Genomic DNA, 21,815 nt, shown 5'->3' with positions numbered 1-21,815 from the left:
CATGTAGGACACAGAATATTAAGTTTCTTTCTTTGTACGTGTGTGTGGTCAAGATATCCCCTACACAGTGGGGACCAAATCCCAATAAGAACGGTAAAGGCTGAAATATTTGACATTGTGGGGATAAAGTTTCAGTCCCCATATACTGTAGGAAAACAAGCTTATAAATCAAATCGCACAATGTTTTCTGTAAGGGACAGGTTTAGTGATAGGGTTAAGGGATAGTATAGAATGATTTTCAGCAGCCGTTACTTTAGTCTGCTCCTGTCACACGATCCTTCAGAAATCATTCCAATATGTTGATTTGGTGCTCAGAGAAGAAGAAGAAAATAATAATAATAATTTGTAAATAATAAGAAAATAGCCTAGATGTGTTGTACATCATGCTCCTATCTATATATCTCTTCCAGCATAACCAACAACAAACTGTGCAATGTTAAATAATAGTGCAAATAATATACAAAAATATTGTGTCATTATTACTGCAAAATAAATTAAAACTAAAGTGAAATAATATAAACTAACAGTGCAGGGTAAACTAATAAAATACTAGTAGATGTGTTTATATTTAGTTATTAATTAAATAAAAAAAAGGTGAAAATGATTGCTAAATGTGAAAATTGTAACATCAACTCCCTATCACCTTCCTCTCGGCTATTTCCGTTGGTTTTCGTAACTACTCGGAAACTCTTCGGAAGAGGGGGCAGGACTCGGCGCTCGAGTGCGCCTGTAACTAATCCAGTTCATTCCACCGGATCAGTTCACCTGACGAAAGTTCACGCGCGGAGCAGGTGAGCTTCACCGGATACTATCTTTCGAGGCAGCACTTTACTCGACAGTTTCTTTTAGTCTTTTAAAGCGAGTCCATGATAGTTTCGGTCAACTTTAAAAGCAGACTTTGTGATTGTTTTAAAACAATCTTCAAACACTTCTGAGGAATGTGGCGGATCTGAACCAAATACATTTTAACTGTTACTGTCTGTGTTTACAAAGTCGCACGAGTCGACCATAAAAGGAAATCATGGCAACAGGAGGATTTAAATCTAACAGCGGGACAGACTTTCTGGAGGAATGGAAAGCAAAGCGCGAAAAGATGAGAGCAAAGATGCTTGGAGATATCGCCGCCGCCACCGGGAGAAACACTGAGTTAAACAACAATGGCAGCTCGGTTAGCGTTAACTGCGTCTCTTCTACGTCCTCCTATCCGGTGGCCCGGTCTCCCTCTTTGTCCGCTCTGAAGCGACCGGAAGACGAGCCGAAGCAGCCCGAGCAGCTCGGGGAAAACTTGAAGAAGACGCCGGAGAAAGTGAGCGGAGTGCCGCAGTCGGAGAGCTCGAGCCCCGCTGGTGTGGAGGACAGTGATAAGGAGAGTCCCACTCACAGCAAGAGCAAAGACAAGAAGAGCTCGGGACCCAGCGCCAGAAAGGGCAAAGGACAGATAGAGAAAAGGAAGCTAAGAGAGAAGAGGAGGTCAACAGGTGTTGTCAACATACTATCCACTGAGGTGAGTCGAGTTCACTTGTTTTAAAGTTAACCGTTTCATCCAGGTAGCAGCAGGAGGACTATGGTCTCAGATGATATTTAGAATTACAATAGTCACAAACGATACATTTACATGGTTTTCCAATGCATCACCATTGTACATAAAAAAAAATTTCATAGTACTTCTGGTATAAGAATCTACTGGGTGGGCTTTTATTTTGGCAAAACTTAACTAAACTTTGTATATTAAGTATAAAAACATGGCATTACAATAGCAAATAAAATAGACAAACATTGGCCATTGTACAAATAAAGATGTCAATACCATGAGTCTTTAATAGTAGTTTTAAAACTTTATCATGGCATTGTGTCCTTAAAGCCATGATAATGGATACTTGGCCATGCTACTTTGACATATACCATAATACTGAAAGATTGCCATATTAATATGACATGCATTTACATGTAATTAAAAAAAACAACAACATGGTATTACCCCTATGCTTGTTTCCAAATAAGCTCCACGATGGCACCATGTCAAACATCGTTATACAGTGTAACATTTTTGCGTAAGTGATCTGTTGGACCATATACCGAGTTGTAACTATATTTTAACCAGGTTTTTTAAATGAAGTATAAAAACATGGTATTACAGCGGTGCTGTGTCTATAAAATCATTATAATGGTTATTTCGTATCGATACTTTGATGCATACCATGACACTGAAGAACTGACTGTTCATGTTCCATGTATTTCCATGTATTTCAAAGCATACTGTGGTATCACCATCATGCTAGTTTCCAAAAATATTTAAAACACAGTAATTCTTTGGTACTTGGGGAATTTAATCTGTGATCCCGTTTCTACTGACCTGGAGTTGCAAACATATTAACTTATTAAGACATATTTTATGACATTTGGACACATTTGCTTGCCATTGTACAAAAAAAGGTGGAAATGCCATTTTTCATAGCACCTCTTTTGTAAGTGATCTGTTGGTCCATTTGTGCAAACTGGCATTTTTGCGATCACATTGGCTTGCATGGATACAACTTCAGCCAAGTTATGAAACTTAAGTAGAAAAAGCTGTAATCTGAAATCCATCGTTAAATGTCAGTCCCGTCAATTCACTCCTTATGTAATGTATGTGAAATGTCTGTTCAAAGCATGTTCTCCTCCCAGCAACTCTCACATAAATCAATACTAGAAGGCACTGAGTTTGACCAGTAACAGATTGAGATAATGTTATACATATTTTCTCCGTTTCATGATTTATTATGACTGTGGTTTGCAGAATAACATTCCATATCATGTGATGTAGATGATGGAGAACATGGTAGAGCTGTTCCTCTAGTTTAAGACACTTCATCTGCTGATCATAACAACTGGCCTCCAAAACATGCCAACTGACTCATAAGTTTCACCTGGTGACCACTGCTATTTCTCGCCCCTTTCAACCCGCTACGTTCCCCGCATGAGCAAAGGGAGGCTTGTTAACGCAGCATGCCACTGGCATACATACTGGAGCTGTGAATGTCTGTGTACCAACCAGCTCCACTGACCCGCGGATAGCTACTGTTGGAGGCTGACCAGTATGTCTCCTTTGGCTGAAGACATCCTGTCATTAGCCTCTTGCGCTGTGCCAAGGTAAAGTAGTTTGGGAAGTGGGCGCAGGCCAAGACTTAATGTTAGGGGGTCTATGAGAGATAAATGTGCAAGCATACACACTATTGCCCCATGGTCTCTCTGGGGCTGTAACTGCAAGAATGCAAATGTGGGGCTGGTTCAATTATTTATCATTTTGACAATTTATTTTTATTCTGTTTAGGGTTGAAGTGAGTGTGAAAGTGTGAAGGCAGTTAATGGCCATGACTTGCTGTCTAAACACATTTAGCCAGTGTCCCATCACTTGAAACTAGGGATATGCCGGTATCAAATTTTCCTGTTTCGGTTAATTGATAATGCTTTTATCACGGTATACAGTATTATCACGGTATTGAAATTGTATTTTAAAAAGTGGTCATAATACAGTATAACAAGTTAAATAACTTTTTTCTTATAACAAAAATAACTAAACATTTAAAACAATAAAGCAATACAGAAAAATATATAAAAGTTTAATGTTTTACACATTAAAGTGCAAAAGAAATAAAAATGTAAAAACCAATAGGTATCACTTTACAGTAAGACCTCATTAGTTAACCTTAGTTAATGCATTAACATTCAAGGCAAGGCAAGTTTATTTATAGCACATTTCGTACACAATGGTAATTCAAAAAGAAAGTTAAAAAAAAAAAGTCGTGAAGTAATAAAAAAAAACAAAAAAAACAAGCAATTTAAGAACTTGAAAATGAATTAAAAATTGACTTAAAATGAATTTAAGACAGTTTAAAAATAGAAAATGATTTTACATAAAATACAGTGCAATACATAAAATATCAGTTCGGACATCGCATAATGCTCATTCAATAAATGCACAGCTAAACAATGAGCAATAGCTACATTTACTATATAAGTTATTACCGTATTTTTCGGACTATAAGTCGCACCTGAGTATAAGTCGCATCAGTCTAAAAATACGTCATGACGAGGGAAAAAACATAAATAAGTCGCACCGGACTATAAGTCGCATTTATTTAGAACCAAGAACCAAGAGAAAACATTATCATCTACAGCCGCGAGAGGGCGCTTTATGCTGCTCAGTGTAGACTACAGGAGCACTGAGCAGCATAGAGCGCCCTCTCGCGGCTGTAGACGGTAATGTTTTCTATTGGTTCATTTCTCTTGTTTCATTTCTCTCGGTTCATGTCAACTTAATTTTGATAAATAAGTCGCACCTGACTATAAGTCGCAGGACCAGCCAAACTATGAAAAAAAGTGCGACTCATAGTCCGGAAAATACGGTAATCTTTGTTAAAAAATCTTAAAAGTCTTAGTTCATGTTAGCTCATTAAATAGCACAGTTGCAACTTTCAATTTTAACAATGTGTTATTAAATATTGGAATACCTAAGATTAATGAATGTTCAGAATATTTTTTTTTCATTGGCAGTTTATGTTAACTAATGAAGCCATAATGTAAAGTGTGAATGAACAATAAAAGATCAAAACACTTTCAAACAATATCTAGGGCATTTGTAGTCCAGATAAAAAAAAAAAGAATGTTTGAAGATAAATAGCCTGTTAAATCTAAATATTTCAGTAATTGGCTCTGTAATAAACACCATAGGGAAAACACAAATCTGAATGGTTATTTAAGATTATTTTTGTTTACAGGGTAAGGGCTGCATTTAGCGCCATCTGCTGTCAGAGAGTGAATGTGCTTTCATTCAGCGCGTCTCTCACGTGTTCCTCCATGTGCTTCTCATGCACGCTTGTTTACATCAGAGCGCACACGCTCTTTCAAGCACCATACAGCGATGTTGTGCATTTTTAAGCAGCTGATGGGAATAATATTCTTAAAATGCATTCCAAATTTTGAATAATTTTTAATGTATATTTATTCACGGTATTTAGAAGTGCCCACGATAACAATATCATGCATATTAATCACTGCAATATATTGCATTACCGAATACCGGCACAGGTCTACTTGAAACTATCATTAATGCCTGATTTGGTGTCCAACCATATGTCTTGCATGTCTTGGACATTTCAAACAGGTCCAATGTCTGCTTGGTTTTGTGGAAATGCACTTACTATCCTTCTTTGAGCTGCTTTTCAAGAAAAGATATGCAGTAAACCAGACATTTGGACTTTCCGTAGGCTGTTTCCCTGTACTTCCTGCCGTGGCTTCAAATTTATAGGGCTCATTGTTCCACCGTGTGCATTTAGCAGCTCGCTGTGTGTTATTGGACACTTGCGGAGCCTCCCAGCTCTCCGCTCTAAAGCTAAACTTTGTTTCCCGCTGTTATTGTGATGGGAGCTGATAATGTCTATAAAGCCTGCCCCAAACAGCTCAGAGTAATTAGTCAGTAATGAATTGCTGCTGACTTTGCAAGTGTGCAATCCATTGCAAACACCTTTAAGCGGGCCTCAGCCTTTTGTATATGTATATGTCCCACTGTAACTTTAATCCATAACTTGTTTGTGTAGTATTTCAGATCTGAAAGTTCATATCACCAGCCAGAACATTTGATAAATGTTCCCTTGCTGTGTTATGTTTAGCTAGGGTGACTGAGAAGTTTGTTTTAATTTCAGAATGTTTGGATCAGTGCTGCTCTAATAAACGCAAATGCTATTGTTTGACGTCTGGCCGAGTCTCAAACTCCTCACAACGCGTTTGAAATAAAAGCCTCCATGTCCGGTCTGCTTGGCGGTTTTCCATTTCAAATTCCAAAATCCAGAATAAACGACATTCTCAACTTCATGTAATGTGAAAACCTTGAGTAGGTGTTTGCACAGGAGAACGGGAGATGAACCTGAATATGGCTGTCCATCAGCAGGGCGATTGTTTTATACTGGGTCCCATTTGGATGGAATTCGCAACCTTGAGAAATAAATATTTATGATTGTGTCTTGCTGAAGGAGGTGCTAGCGGCATTGAGCCAGGTCGTTTTTCAATCTCTGAGAGGGAGTTTGGCAATCTAAAGCTTGACTACGCTGACATACTGCAATGCTGAAAGAGATCATCCCTTACTCTTTACATTTTGAAGCCACTGGGAATTTGCTGTACATTTGTGACATTTGAACAGAAAAGCTGGACTAACTGGTAAATGTTTGGCATTGGGAGCAGTCATGTGGATAACATTTCCTTATCTTCTGCTTTCAGTGAACTGTAGGGTCTGGTTAACCAAACAAGGCCCTCGTACAAGCAAATCACGACTAAAGGAAGTCAAATAATTCTATAAAAGCATGAGGGCTTTCTTTACGTACATCTTGTGGACTGCTGTGTTTTAAACCTGCGGCTGTTGATCAACTTATTGTTAGCGGTAGGTGACCTGTTGTTAAATGTCAAAAATAAAACCTTGGTTAACTGCAGTCGTATAACGTCAAACATAAAAATTTGATTTTGCAGTTTTATGACTTTGTACATTTGTCATGATTGTTGGCAGCGGTCTACTGCGTGGAATGAGACTTTGCCGCCTAAAGCATGGGACCGCATGTTTTGCAGTCACCATTTCTTTCCAAACAAGGTCACATCAAATGCTACAAATACCTCTGAGATTCAGTCATGGGTAAGCAAGGTAAGCAGCCAGCTATAAATGCTTTCTCCTTTTGTTTTTAGAACATTCCAGGCTATACACCAAGAGTAGTGGAGTATTTTTAGTAATCATTTCAATAAGGGAAATTCCTGCATTTATTTGTTACCACTTAAGAGGCTACTCTGCCTTCATGCTCTCCACCAGAAGTGTAATGCCAATAAGTGGAGATTATGAGCATCAAGTCTTGATAAAACGGGTAGAGTCTCGCTTTATACTCCGGGTCCCGCTACGAGGCTCAGGGGAGGTTTCTTGGATGTCAGGCCTTGTTAATGTACCACTCAGCAGTCAAAGCACGATGTACTACGTCCATTTAACTGTCGGATCAAATCAGCACACATAATCGGAGAGCTGGAATGCAGTGAGACCAAGACTCCCTGTACTGGCCCTCTGAGCGGTCACCTTTCTCCTCGGATTACATTTCGCTCCATCTTACCTAGCTGTCCTGTCTTCTCAAGATTGACACAGACTGACTCACTTTGAGTTCAGAATTTATCCTCTTCCTTGTTTATGGTGCATGACAGGCTTTGCCATTTTCTTTGCGAGCCGGTTATTTCCGTTGCGCGTCGTGATGCATATATGATGATAGCGACACCCTTTGCTTTTGGGTTTGTCTCTTAAAAACTGAATGGTCATGTTGTGTGCACATGAATTAGCTAGCCATTTGATTGTCACGGTTGTGCGTTCATCACTCTTCCTCATTGGTGTAGACAGGGTGTAGGTATGAACTCTATAAATAGCCCTTTTCCAGGCTTGTGTGTTAAGACTTGCTCTTTTTGTTTGCTTGAGAAATATCTCGGTGCTTTGTCAGCATCAGTGACGCATTGCTGCAGATTGAGTCGTCACTTAATAATGTGCTCCAGCCATCTCATAGAGAATGAACTATATGGCCTGTTGCTCATATCAAGTATATTTTTCTGTGTTCAAGAGCGGTTGCTGCTTAGTTCAGTAGTTGAAGCCTTTAGTATCAGTGGGCAGGGTTCAAAAGAGGAACGAATAAGTTTTACAACCTCTACTGAGATAGGCCACCATGTGTTGGGGAAGCTTCCCATGCAACTCATTCTATAATTAAATGAAAATTAGACTATGGTCAAGCTAGCTTTTTAATGTTTTAACCAGATGTGACATGATAAACCAGTTAGCAATAAAAGGTATAATCTTTTTTTTGTGATAACTGAGCACAACAGCAGAGGAGTGACGCTACATTTTAGTGGTTGCTTGGTTTCTTTTTCTGCAACATTGCACTGGGTTGTCCTGCATACACTGAGATATCATTGGATGAAGTTATTACTCCTCATGCATTTTAATCATCAGATATAGAGACTCATTGTAGATAGAAGAGACTAACTGTATTTCGCCAACACACAAATTTCCTTGTGATTTATGGTTAATTGTGTCTGCATTTTCATGTTCAAACCTTTTAATGTCGCCTAGTTGGAATCTATGTATTGTGCTTTATGGTGCACACACACAGTATCTTTTAAATTGTTATAGTATTTTATATTAGTTATTACTGTATTTGATAAATTAAAAACAAAATAAAAACATCCTTGGTGTGCTTCCTTCGAAAACATTACGTTTTAGCATGCTAAAAATGCTTGATTGTTAGTGTACTTTTGTTGTTATGTAAATATATTATGACAAAAATGCAAGTATAAAAATCAGATCAGTTTAAATACAACTAAACAGAACCAGAATTGATTCATATGTTTTTAATCAAATGAAGCTGCCAGTGATACATATGTGAGAGGATATAGAGTGCATTTGATTACAGTGTACCCTAAAAAAAGAAGTGACATAGAAATGTATCACACTACACCACAGTTCTTTGAAAAAATAGTTTTTTTTCTGGAAATAGCTGAGCTACTGTCAGGCTGAAAAACTAGTTAGGTTTATAGCGTACAGTAACTGAAGACTTCCATTTTATCATACCGTATTTAACAAACACATTGACCAGTGTGCAAAACAATTTATCTAATGTGTATTCTTCAAACGAGCGCTCTTGGAGAGAGATGCCAGCGTGTTTTTAATGATATCGACGAATGCTCTTTCACACAGCGATTATTTACACGGCTGCCTGTTAGCTTTGGTTGTGTGCGAGCAGAAACGATGATTATAAAATGGAGTGGATTTGGCCAGTAGTTTTGTGTGAACATTCAGCACAGCATTTCAGCAGGGCGCTTGGTATGAGTCCGTGGTAAAACCAGGCCACTCTGCGTGATTAGGCATTAGCTTGTCTGCTTCCATTCACCATTGCACAACAAGACAATCCAGCTCGCTTTTTGCTTTCTATTTGTCTTTTCTTACTGTCATCCTTTGATCTTTTCCCCCCTCCATCTCTCATCTCTCACTGCGTCTGTTTTCTCTTTCTGTCATGTGGTGTAAAGGTGGTGTGTGATAGGTTGGTATTTCAGGATCTCAAATAAGTTTCACCTGATACAAGATACTTGTTTTATTAAAGGAGCAAAGAGCAGAAAGACAGAAAATAATGTATAGTTAATCATTATTACAGTAGTTCCTATCTCCACAATTGTTTTTAGTATTCATGCAATATTAATGTCAAAGCAATTTGAATGAACCATTAACCTCATGAGTATATTTATGTATTATTTATGTAACTTTAGTATCTAGTCTAGTTCATCTAGATTGGACATGAATCCAATCCTTAAGTCCAATGTGTAATGTTGAGGAAGGTGTGGTTTAAAGAGTGATGATATTTACATACGTGTTTGTTTTTATGACCAATAATTTTAATTGTCCTTTAACCATATGCAGAACCAATTTTGAGTTATTACTTCTGGCTCAGTGATGGAATGATGACAAAATAGTTATTAGGCTACTACAACTACTACAAAAACATTTAAATAATGGTAATTAAGTGTACAATGATATGTTTCAGCTATTTATGTAACACATGAATGGCTTTTATGTAAAAAAAAAAAAAAAAAGTTAATATTCCTGTTGACCGTACATTGGTAATGTGTTGCTATTTTACATTACATTGGTAATGTAGTGTTATTTTTTGAGAGTATAAAAAGTAAATCAAACTGATTATCAGTGCAATTACTTTCTAAATAATCTGGCTTTTGGTTGCTTTTTGGAGTGAAAAGTGAAATACATTGAAAGTAATTGCATTGAAGGAGGATCCTGAACCGTAGAGAGCAGACTATCATAGAGACTTGTTGTTGACTCGTTTGATGTGGACTTAAACAACCACTCACAAAACCCTGGCAACTACTTAGTAATGCCCTAGAAACACCCCCAAAAACTAGCAACTGCATAGCAGCACACTAAAATCCACTCACGACGCCTTAGCAGTAGCATAGCAATTCCTTTTCAACTTCTATACAACTTTGTAGCTCAGTGGTGGCAAGTTTTACAAAGACAATCACAGCTCCAAATTGCTTCCATATTTCTGTCAGTTCACCCAATACTTTGTCATCATAGTTATAAGTTCTCCGGTATGCCACCTTGTGCCACATCTCCATGGTTACACCTCAGACTTTGATCTCAAATAAATGTTTGCATAGTTACCAAGCTATGATACCATATGCCAGTGGGGCATTGAAATAAAACACACCTTTTGTCATCTTCTCCTTGTTTTGAGTCAAATTACAGAGTAACAGCCTTAAAGAATGAAGAAATGTGCAGAGAAATTAAGAAACATGACCTTTTATCACTGTATGCATTGCTTGGTTAAAGATTTAAGTTGACTTTCCTTCATTAAAGTTGCATTTGTGTCTTGACTGTTATGATTTGTTTGACCAAAGGCCTTAAAGGATGTGAATCATTTCTAAGGTCCACAACTTCTTCCATTCCACGTAGCTCAGTGTTTGAGGAAGCCAAATACAATCCCCAGGGACCTGCTTTGAGGAAGAGTATCTGTGAGACACATCAAAAGACAAAACAAGAGCAGAGATGCTTTGGAATGCAACTCAGAGCATCAAATGAAAATGTGCTACCAAAAGCCCTTGGACAAGAGAGCTTGATCAAGAATGATCTAAAAGAACAGTTATGTTGCCACAGGGTTATCTTGTGAAGGACGTACCTCTAGTTTTCTTGGAATGAATTTTTGCATGACCGTTGAAGTAGTCCCATCCGTTAGGTTAGCGAGCCAGTCAGCATGCTGTCGATTCCTAAATTTGGGGCAAATAAATGCTTTTTTTGGTGTAGAAAATATGTACAATATATCAAATGGTTATTTATATTCAGGAAAATGCATGACTGTAACAACAAGAGAAAGCAATGTAGATGTCATGGTAGAAAACAAATAAATCTTGACCGTCATTAGAGCAATGTTTCTCATCTCCGGCCGACATGAAAACTCTTTATTATCTTTTTTTTCCACTCATATATACTTTTTCTCTATGACAAGGAAACTATCGTGCAAACATTTACAATTAGACATAAGGACATCATCAATGTTCTCTTAAAATTCTGCTTGCTTTGCTATTTCTCAACCCATTTATTTGAATTGTCCTTCAGTTGTGTATGTTTCTAGTGGTCTTCACCTTTATCAGCCTTCACCATGTGATTGGGCAAATGCTTAAATATGCCTTTTACCTTGATGGCCACAAGGTCTTGTTTTTCGTGCTTTTGTTTGGGCAATGCCTGTTAACCTCTAGACCACAATTGAGAGTTAAGTGAGAGGTTAGGGGGGTCAACTCCCTCACCTGCTAATCTTCAGGCCTTCCAGAAGCGTGAGTCAGAAAAGGCTCCAAAGATTGCAAACAGGAGCAGAGTCATTGTTCCCAACCACTGGTTTTCTTTTGTAGCAGGGGACGCGTTTAGGTTGATGTGGCAGTTCTACGTCATTGCCTGAAATATCAGTCATTTCATTTATGCTGCAGATAAACTATGGTGCTTTAGCAAATGTTATCAGCCAAACAATTATATTATCAGGTGCAGGAATTTTGATAATGTTCACACGCCCAGAGCAGAGCACTGTTTATTGTCATATTGATGAAGTCCTACCCTAGGCTATACATACATACATACGTACATGACATTATATCATCAAAAATAAAATGTCCTCATTTCTGTTAGGCCTTCTCTTGGACAATAATAAAGTCACCATAATCTTTTTTTTTTCTTTTTGATTCATTTATGCACGTTATTCCAAAGACAAAAAATTTTAAGTTCATACATTTAAAGATTACAAAATTGCTCCACCTCCTAAAGAGCTGTTTTGGTGTACTACATCCGCGCCCCTTAAAAGATAACCACCTTGTGGAATTCTGCTATGACTTCTCTTTTTCATGTACTAAATAATTCTCAATGACCTGCATTTTTTTCTCTCTCTGAAATTTGTCATATTAAGGAGGAAGTATAATGGGTGGTGAATGCTTTATCAAGTTGACTCTGAGTTTTTCCTTTCTAAACCCATTTAAAAGTCATATGCGATCGTTTGTGAATGATGCAGCTGCTCACTTGCACTTCCTGCTCCATTGAGCGGTAGTAATCGATGTGAACAACCTAATCCTGCTTTCTATGGACCCAGACTCAATGCACTCACCCAAACTTTAGCTGATGGGGTTCACTCAGGGTATTTCACTAAAAACTTGTATAATAGCCGGCTGCAAATTGATGAGTCCCTGAAAATGAATGCCAACAAAAGCCAATTATTGCATTTTCATCAAAGTAGTTATTTCAGGCTTTAGGTTCAGTCTGAGGGTAAGGCTACTTTATGAGTTACTGTCTCTCTCTCTCTCTCTCTCTCTCTCTCTCTCTCTCTCTTTCTCTCTCTCTCTCTCTCTTTTAAACTATAATGACAATTCTTGTTAATTTAAGACCCGTTTTCTCTGTTTATTCAAATGAACTAGCATTGGGATCACAGTGTCAGATCTACCTTTGATTGGCATTTTGCTCTGATGATTGACAGGGTTGATATTCCAGATGGGTGGCTGTTGCCCAGAGAGGAAGAGAAATTGTGCCCTACTTTTCTTCAGCGAGAGTCAGGCCCTAAATGATGCATAACCATCACACAGCCTAGTTTTCACGGGATATTCATCTAGAATTTTCATCATGTCCGTATTGATTCTTGAAGCTTCCTTCTGCATTCTTCTTTGAGCTTTTCATTTTTCTCCCCCTCTTCGACCCCTCTCTGTTGATTCTGTGGTGGGAGTTTGGACTTATTTAACATTCAGACAAACGGTTTATTCTTGCCTGCTCATGCTCATCCTAAATGCCCTATTTTATTTTTCTTAGGTTTTCAAAGTCTGTATCACTGCTCTTGTTTCACCCCCAATAAGAAACAAAAGATATGTTGCTACTTCTGTTACATTATGAAATCGTAACCTCTATTCCTCACATAACCTTCAGACGATCTCTTTATATGAAGGAGAATGCAATCCCATGTTGCACTGCGACAAAGTCAGTGAAGAGGTTCACTTTGAAGACAGCTGCCTGTATGCAGTAGGCGATTCATTTGGAACGGAGAAATAAACTGCACTGTCTAGTAAACACAGTCTATGTGGGTTTTGTCTAAATGAGAGAGGAGGACAGAGAATGACCGATCTAAACATTTATCCCCTCAACTGGGACAGAGCCAATTACAGCTAAAGCACCAGACTCCGGATATGTGACAGACGACAGCAATAATATTACATTTCACTCTCCCTATTTACTTCAGTGTCAGATGCTAGCCAGATTACCTGTTATACTTCCTCTAATAAAGTTACTGTCCGTAGTTTACATCTGCTAATGGAAAAACAAGATATTTTATTGCTGGAGAAACGACTTTGGCCTATTTACATTACCAGTCTCGGTTTATTATAATAGCAGCGGCTAATGTCATATCAGAGATTGGCTAATAGGCTTTGTTTTAGCATTCTTCTGGCTATTGCTAACAATCTGACTGGATGATAATTACGTGCCTTGCATGTGATTCACTCATAATCATATGTTTTGACTGTTTTCTGTCATCTTCTTTAGGGTTTTGGTAAGCTCTTAGAAGTTGTTGGCCAATGATAGCTAGGGGAGTATGTGCTTAACAGTAACATAACTAGTGGGCGCTAATTACCCACGTCAACCAAAGGAAGACCAGCTGTGTTTTTGTTAGACGCATATTAAAAAGTGTTTTTTATTTTTATTTTGGGTAAACCTCTGAAATCCCAACCATGAGACCGCACGTAGGATTTACCTCAGGTATGCACCTTCAAGCATTACCAATGAGGTCGATGAGTGCTTGGGCTTCACCTCTCCCAGCATTCTGATTGGATGAGGTAGGTAATACCCGGACACGATTTGAAGGTGACTCATACTTCTGTCTGTTAACGTTGAAACACAATGGGCTCCATACACAGAGGCCCCTGGCGGGGAGGGCCAAGCATGCTCCAACGATCTCAACCCAAACCACTGATTAATGCCGGCCTGAATCTGAGAATGCACATAGAATGCTCTTTGCCTTGCCTGGTATGCAGGTGTATTATCTGACGACTTTTTCAGTACATTGGTGCTAGCCATACTGACAGAAGTGAAGGGGATTTTCACTACATTGTCCTCTGTTTGAATAATGTCATCATCCTTTTCAGCAAGATAAACCTTCAAAATTAGAGCTTTGAGTGTAGCACAACATCTTTGCCACATGCTGGAATTTTATTTTATTTTTTGAGGAAAAACACTTTTACACAGGTCACTCTCTTTACGCAAGTTGCACCAGGATCCTACGCCAGGTTTAAATAGTTAACCATGGGACTTTAACCCCTGACTGCTTTAATACTGTAGTAGAAAAATGTTATTAAACTGAATCAATTTAAAAGTTTGATTTCAGGTTAGCCTGACTCAAATTGTCTCAGATGATTTCAGTCAACTGAAAATACATTGTACAATTCTGTACCTGGGTCAGTCATTCATTTGACGAAAAGTTGAAAATATGTGGTACTGTTGTGTTTTGTTAGGCATGCTACACATTTTTAGTTTGATGACCCTTTGAAAATGTAATATATTTGTTGATTTTTCCATTTGGAAAAAAAAAACAGTCAACCAAATAATCTCAAAAACAGGGCCTTTAGAGATGACATTCAGCCTAAGGACAGCATGACATATTGGACTTCTGTCCTTCACAGGCTCATTTGTTTTTTTTGTTTTTTTAAATATTATTAAAAATGTCTATTGTGACTTGCTGTCACTAAAAGAAACACAGTCTCTATCTGTGAAAAATCATACCCAGCCTGTCCTCTTAGCGATGAGTAATGAAAGCTAGTAAAAAATCTTTGGATAATGATGAGTCTGCTTTATGCCTGGAGCAAAGTTCAGTTCCCATCACACCCCATTGCCAGTGGCTTTTTCCATTGCTTATACACTCTCTCCTCTGATGTTCTTCCATCTATGTCGACGCCCTCTCTCTCCCTCCTACTCTCTCTCTTTTGAAATTACTGTTTAAGCATTGACCTGCATGTTGGAAGTTGCCCTTAATTTTCTGTTTCGTAGCATGTCTGTGCATGTGTTCTGCATGAGTTGGCGAAGTGGAAACATGAATGTCTCAAAGCAAACTAACATTAGACTGGAGTTACATTTAATTTTGTGTTTCTGGTAAAGAAGCCACCACTCCCTGCGGAGAGTTTAAAGAAATACTTTCCAAATGGGTTGTTAGCATTGTGTTTTCTTAATTAGTGGCATTTGCCAAGACGAAGTATGATGATGTTTATTGCTCATACTTAACATTAGGGATTTGAAGAAACCCCTAACTCTAAATTTTAAACTCTTAGTGTGCAGATATCCTGCGTTCATGGTGTTTGTTAACACTTAGCACTCTGGTCTTAATTAAATCGGCTGTCTGCATACATTGCCTCAGTCATGATAATCTGATGAACATGTTTCCAGGATCTTGATGAGCGGCCCCTTTCAATAAAACTTTCTCATTAAATGGTAATGTTGTTATCGTTCACCTGTAATTTGTTGAGTGGCAGCGTAATGTGATACAGTATGCTTTGTGGAATAGTGTTTCCTTTTGCTTCAGTTCATATACTCAAGTGCTCATTAGTGCCATTTTCAGAAATGAACCAGCGGACAATAAATAGTTTTATGCTATTAAAAAGAGCGTTCAACAAAAAAAATTAAACATGTGCTATCATTTACTCTCATTTCCCTTTAAACCTGTATTACTTTCTTTCATCTGAGGAACATAAAAGAAGTGTGTTTTGTCTGTATACTCTTAGAGAGAGAAAAAAATTAAAGGTACAAAGCTCTCACTCTGGGGCGGTACCCAAAGTTACAAAAGCTGAAAGGTACTTTAGGATAAATGCGTTTGTGTTCCACAGAAGTTGTACAGGTTTTGAATGACATGAGGGTGAGTAAATGATGACAGAATTTTCATTTTTGGGTGACTATCCTTACAGGCATTCTTTGATGTAAGCTAAATTATGTTGTACTCATAGTGATTTTTATTTAAGATTGTAATGAGTCATAATCGTAGAGTGTCCTAGTTTTTGGCTACCCCACATACCTGGTCCTCGGCTGATTTTCTCAATTCAGTGTTAAACTCCATTTATTAATAGCTTAGTCACAGCTGACCCAGAAGCAGCTCTGCCAAACCCACCGGATCCCACATTTTTTAGCTTTCATCCATGTCCTCTGGAGCATAACATCTCCTTCAGAACTGTCAGAATATTCCCCTAACCTCTAAATGGAGGTCTAACTCCCTAAGGTAGGACTTCTCAAGCCATTATGCTGGATGAGCTGCATCCGGGCGACAGGCTGCGGACGTGGGAATGCCAACAGCCATCCTGCAGTAGCTCCACCAGGGTTACGGTTTCAGAAAGCTGGGTTCTCGTAGCCTAAGGGGCAATTGGCCAACCACATTGGTGGTTTTCTCATGGAAAAACAAACATTACTTGGCCCAAAAGCATTCGCTCTCTTTTTTTACTCTGGCATTTTTATTGCATATTGATGCTAATATTATTTATTGAAGCCAGTGTCAGGGTGGTACATGTACAACTGAATATATAGGATGACCAGTTCTACTATGGCAATTACACTACTACTGTGGCAGTTGGGAGAAATTACCTAGCAATATCAAAATGGCCTTATTAATATTAATTGTTTTTATTAATAAAATCAGGAGAACATTAAAGAACATCTACACAAAACTTAACTATCTGGACAATGTGGAAAACACACACAGACACAAAAATAAGAATACATAATGAATACATAAAATAACGCATTAATTTAAAAACAATAAATTAATTAATACATAAATCAAGTAAAATAGAAAACATTTACCAGTAAAGGAAAGTACATCTCATTGATGAGTATCACCAATCAGCTAGTACAGCTACTTTGCTAATTTACAAAGAAAGCCCTCTGTTTGTGTGTGTGTGTGTGTGTGTGTGTGTGTGTGTCAGCAGGTCTGATGGGTTTATGAGGAAATCTCTCCAGTCGGCTCTAATAGGTCACCGCCAGGCTGTAGATAGACATCAGCATTCCACTCCCTCATTTATATGCAAATGAGGACTGACGTCAGCTGACCGTCTTTATAAATGTTCTTGTGTGATTTAACAAAAACAGTAAATGTGTAGTTGTATGTGTATTAGAAGGTGTTGAAGTTATGATGAACGTCATGGTGTTTGCATGATCTGCATGTTTTGTAGGCATGTTTGGGTTGTTATTGTAAGGTCTTAGGACTTCTTACTGTCTGTACCATTCTTTCATGCTGTGGGAGAGCAGTGCTGTGGAATGCATTAATCACTGATGTCTAATTCTCTCTTTCTCTCTGTCTAAAGCAATGGGCTCCAACCTGAGCCGGGGTGTTTAGGTTGGTTGACTGCCTGTAGAGAGCGATGGTTTGTGTGGAAAATGTGGTTCTGCTCTGGCAGTGTTTAACACAAATACAGAGTCACATGAAGAGAGGGATATCATGCCATTCTTTAATCTCGGTACATCTGTCACTCTGTGATCTGAGCGAAACAATAGGTGTTTTTCATATTGAATTTCATCCTAATCAACATAAGCTTTCAACTCTTTAACACACACACACACACATTTCTTGAACATCGAATCAGCATATTAGAGTGATTTCTGAAGGATCATGTGACACTGAAGACTGGCGCAATGGCTGCTGAAAATCCAGCTTTGCTATCAAAAGAATACTTTACAATTTAAAATATATTAAAATAGAAAACCTGCATTTTAAATCCTGCTGATACCAAACTTTTAAATGTCCACTACATGCTGCTGCTGTTGATGGTGTAAAAGTAAATATTCAAAGTAAAAAAAAAAAAAGTGTAATATGTTATATTAAATGGTAAAATAATTAATTTGGGGTATGTTTACTATCTTAACATCTTTTTCTAAGTACACTAAATATAGCCTAAATGCATAAATACAGTAGGCTGAATTTATTAAAAGGAAATACAAATACTTGCTGTACCGAAATATATTTAAAATATTGTAAACAAAATGCAACCTCTCCATTATGATTGGAATCTTGTGTTTTGCTGTATTTTAAATTAGCCGATTATTTAACTTATAAATTATTGATTTTAACGTCAACCATTCCTTATTACAAAATAATATTTTATTTAAAAAAAAGCCATTCCTTATACAAGTAATCTGTCTGTCACAAAGATTATGCACCGCATATACCCAAAAGAGGATAGGCTTCCACTGTAAAAGTGTTTATGGACATCTAATTATAATACAGACAACAGAGGAGAAAACGCTCTCTGTTTTTCTGTTCATTTTTCACTTATCTTCCAAACACACATTTTTTTGCCTTTAGTTGGACAAAACCCTTGTCAAGTGCTTATTAAAGTCATTGTTTTCTGTGCTGTCCATTTAAGAAAAAAATGTAGACCGATCTCAGTAGTCTTTGTCTTCTGCTGAAAGAATTTAATGAATATTGATGATAGTTAATATATATTTGATTGACATTTGGAATTGCAAGCTCTGAAAGATGACAGTGGATTCCTTTAGCAGTTGTTTCTGGTGATTATGTGTTTGCTAGTGTAGCAGTTTCAGTTATGTATGTCCTTTTATAAGGAGACACACATTTGCTGTTTTGAATGACTGGTTTGACATGTACTTGTTCCGAAGAATGAGTTGCAATAATGGATTTTCCTCCTAAATGTATGTTGCATAGATGAGATTGAAAAGTCAATGACGTTATGATTTGCACAGTTTCTGTTCAAACAGCAAAATATAACTATTTTGATGTTTTGAAGACATTGTGGGTGGTGCTTGCATGATGCAAAACTCAAAGTTACAATACTGCTGTTCTAGAGGCATTGCTATGTGGAGGGGATGTGTGATATTGACAAAAATTATATCTCTATTTTTGGGGGCGGGACTTTTCAATAATGATAAACCATATAACTGTGGTACTGGTTTGGGCCTCTGTTGGATAAATAAGTGACACTAACACCACTAATAGGTGGCAGCAAGTCCCTGTTTTAATTAGTGATTAATTGAATAATTTGTTCAAATGATTCTCTCACAATGGCCGATTTATATAGAAACAAAACAAGTGACTGTCTTTATGAATGGATCATTGAATCATTGACTCAAAGGCAGATTCATTCAGGAACTAAACACCACAGTGTTGCTAAGAGTGAGACACACACATGTTCTATTCTGATCTGTTTTTTTTTTTTTTTTTCTGAAACCGAAAATAATAGAATGATATGAAATAGTTTTGGTGGGCCGAAATCATTGATCGAAACATTTCATTAGTGCTTCTAATTCTAATTGATCCTCTCAACCTAACCTTGTTTTATCATCTGACAGGTGAACATTGATCCATGTCCAATTGTTTAACCCTCTAGAGTCTAAGGTCATTTTTGGGGCCTGGAGAAGTTTTGTCATGCCCTGACATTTGTGCTTTTTTCAGTTTCTTATAAACATCTAAATGGCTAAAGTCTAATCTCACTGTAATCAGCACAAACTGGGCTATAATAATATGTGAGCAGCATGTATGTACATGATTGTGTTTTTGAGAAAAAAAAAATATTATGCTTGGTTAGTGAAAAACTAAAAATGTTAAATCACTTGAATAAGGCCATAAAACACATAAAGAACAAGGGTTCCCGGGATTTTTGAGAACTGGAGCTTGTAGCCTAGACTTTTTCTTTCTACATGTGGAAATCATCTTGTTTACTCACTCACAGAAAACAATATATTGATTAAAATTTTCTAAGACACTTTTTGTTGGTAAAAGTCATATGCGAGTAGGCGTCAACTATCATGAATATCATTGTGATTTACACCTGAGAAGACAAAGGCCTGCATAATGAGCTGCATAATGAGCCTTTCAGTCAGCTGTGTCACTGAGAGGGGAGGAGTTACAAGAAAGAATGTGAGGACAAAATAAATCTATATAATTTTATGTTTGTAGTTTATTTAGAATATATTTAATTATCCCACAACATACTTTAATATCCACTTGGGGGAGCAGTTAAGCAGTTTATTAGGAACAATCAAAGCTGACTTTCAAACTGAATTTTTGCATCATTACTCCAGTCACACAATCCTTCAGAAATCCTTTTAACAATCTTATTTTCTACAAAAAAAAACATTTATTGTTATTATTATTATCATTATTATTATTATTATTAATGTTGAAAAGAGCTGATAAACAATTTTCAGGTTTTTTAGGGGAGATAAATTGAAAGAACAGCATTGTTTGTTACATTTGTTAGTTACATTTATTTGTTACATTTATATTATTTACATCAAGCTTTTGAATGGTATAGTATTGTATATTGTAGGGCTATCACGATTGGCAGATCGTTAATGCGCATCTCGTCAGTAAAGCCGGTTCTCTAATCAGCTGTAAATTCCATCAGGTGCGTGATTTCACATAAAGCAGCTGTTACTACACAGAGCCGTTGTTAACTGAGAAGATGCGCAAATAAATGCTGAAAATGAACGTGGATTTGCGCATCTTCTCAGTTAACAATGGCTCTGTGTAGTAACAGCTGCTTTATGTGAAATCACGCACCTGATGGAATTTACCGCTGTTTGGAGAACCGGATTTACTGACGAGATGCTCATAACGTTCGGCCGATCGTGATCGGAGCAGCCCTAGTATATTGTTATTGAAACTTCATAATATTTTACTTGATTATACATTTAGTCAGGAATTATAGTTTGGAAAAAGTCTTTTGGGAAAAAGTAAAATGTAAAACTAGTAAAATGTTTACACGTTATGTGAAAACTAGTACAAGTATATAAATAAATAAAAAGAGACTTACTCATGTTTATGATCTCTGCTGAATAAAGTGCTTCATCATTTTTTTCTGAGGAAATCCAAATCTCAAATCCTCAATCACATCACATCTTTATGGGGTGAATTATGTCTTATTCCTCTCATCGCGAAGCAGACAGTAAAATAAAAAGAACTTGAAGAACAGTCTTGCTGCGTTGTCTTCTGTTGTGTGGGGCGTATTCAAGCCATGCGTTTCAGTGAAACATTAGAATCTGAATAGAGCGTTCAGCGCGGGGGCGTGGTCGCATTAAAAGATAATGAAGGGAGACGTGAAAAATGGGCATCACGTTGTTTTCATATGAATAAATTGATCACATAATATTTGTTTTCGGCAGCACTTGTTTAGTTTAAAAGTAGACATGTCAAGCTTTCTATAGACATCTCTCTCATGTCTCTTCGTTGAGTATTCACGGAGTTACAGTTCATTTTAATGACGTGTTTGTAAATGAAGATCAGCTGCAGACAGCACACCTTGTTTGTTATCTTTATTTTATAAGTGCACAAAGTTTTGTTGTTATTATGTCCGTATACAAAAAAAGTAGACCCTTTACAGATTCGATTGATGTATTGCTCTTATCTGTACGATCAAAACTGAAAGTGTAATTTAAGTTCTTTTCGGGGTTATCAGGAGAAAATGACTCAACGCATATCCGCGTTGATCGACTTCAGAGGGTTAAAAATGAAAGACACACCTCTCTTCAATACACCAACTGATTTGAGGGATCATTCGTATCTGAAGCACAGAGTGAGACAAGTGAATTCAAATTGAACTAGAATTGTAGAATTTACCAGTTCCCAAGAATGAGCATTGGGAAACATCTTGGCAAACAGAACTAAATTGCTGTTAAACCTGGTTTTGGCAGTGTATTTTGTAGAATGTTTTTGAAATGGCATCACTTAAAAAATTCACGATGAACAACAAGTCAA

The 21,815-nt window shown here is 37.4% G+C and overlaps 1 protein-coding gene across 1 annotated transcript in view; it reads left to right on the top strand.

The window, feature by feature from the left end:
* Positions 1 to 743: 743 nt before the first annotated feature.
* The window catches only part of LOC132099018 (PRKC apoptosis WT1 regulator protein-like), a 56,937-nt gene continuing 35,865 nt past the window's right edge, over positions 744 to 21,815 (top strand). The window contains exon 1 of the mRNA XM_059505381.1: positions 744 to 1,504. Within this exon, the coding sequence (XP_059361364.1) occupies positions 1,022 to 1,504 (483 nt within the window). The 5' untranslated portion in view covers positions 744 to 1,021. The remainder of the gene's footprint in view (positions 1,505 to 21,815) is intronic.

Source organism: Carassius carassius, chromosome 22, assembly GCF_963082965.1.
Source record: "Carassius carassius chromosome 22, fCarCar2.1, whole genome shotgun sequence".
NCBI lineage: Eukaryota > Metazoa > Chordata > Actinopteri > Cypriniformes > Cyprinidae > Carassius > Carassius carassius.
The sequence above is the reverse complement of the archived record's forward strand: the minus strand, read 5'-3'. Positions and strand labels throughout refer to the sequence as shown.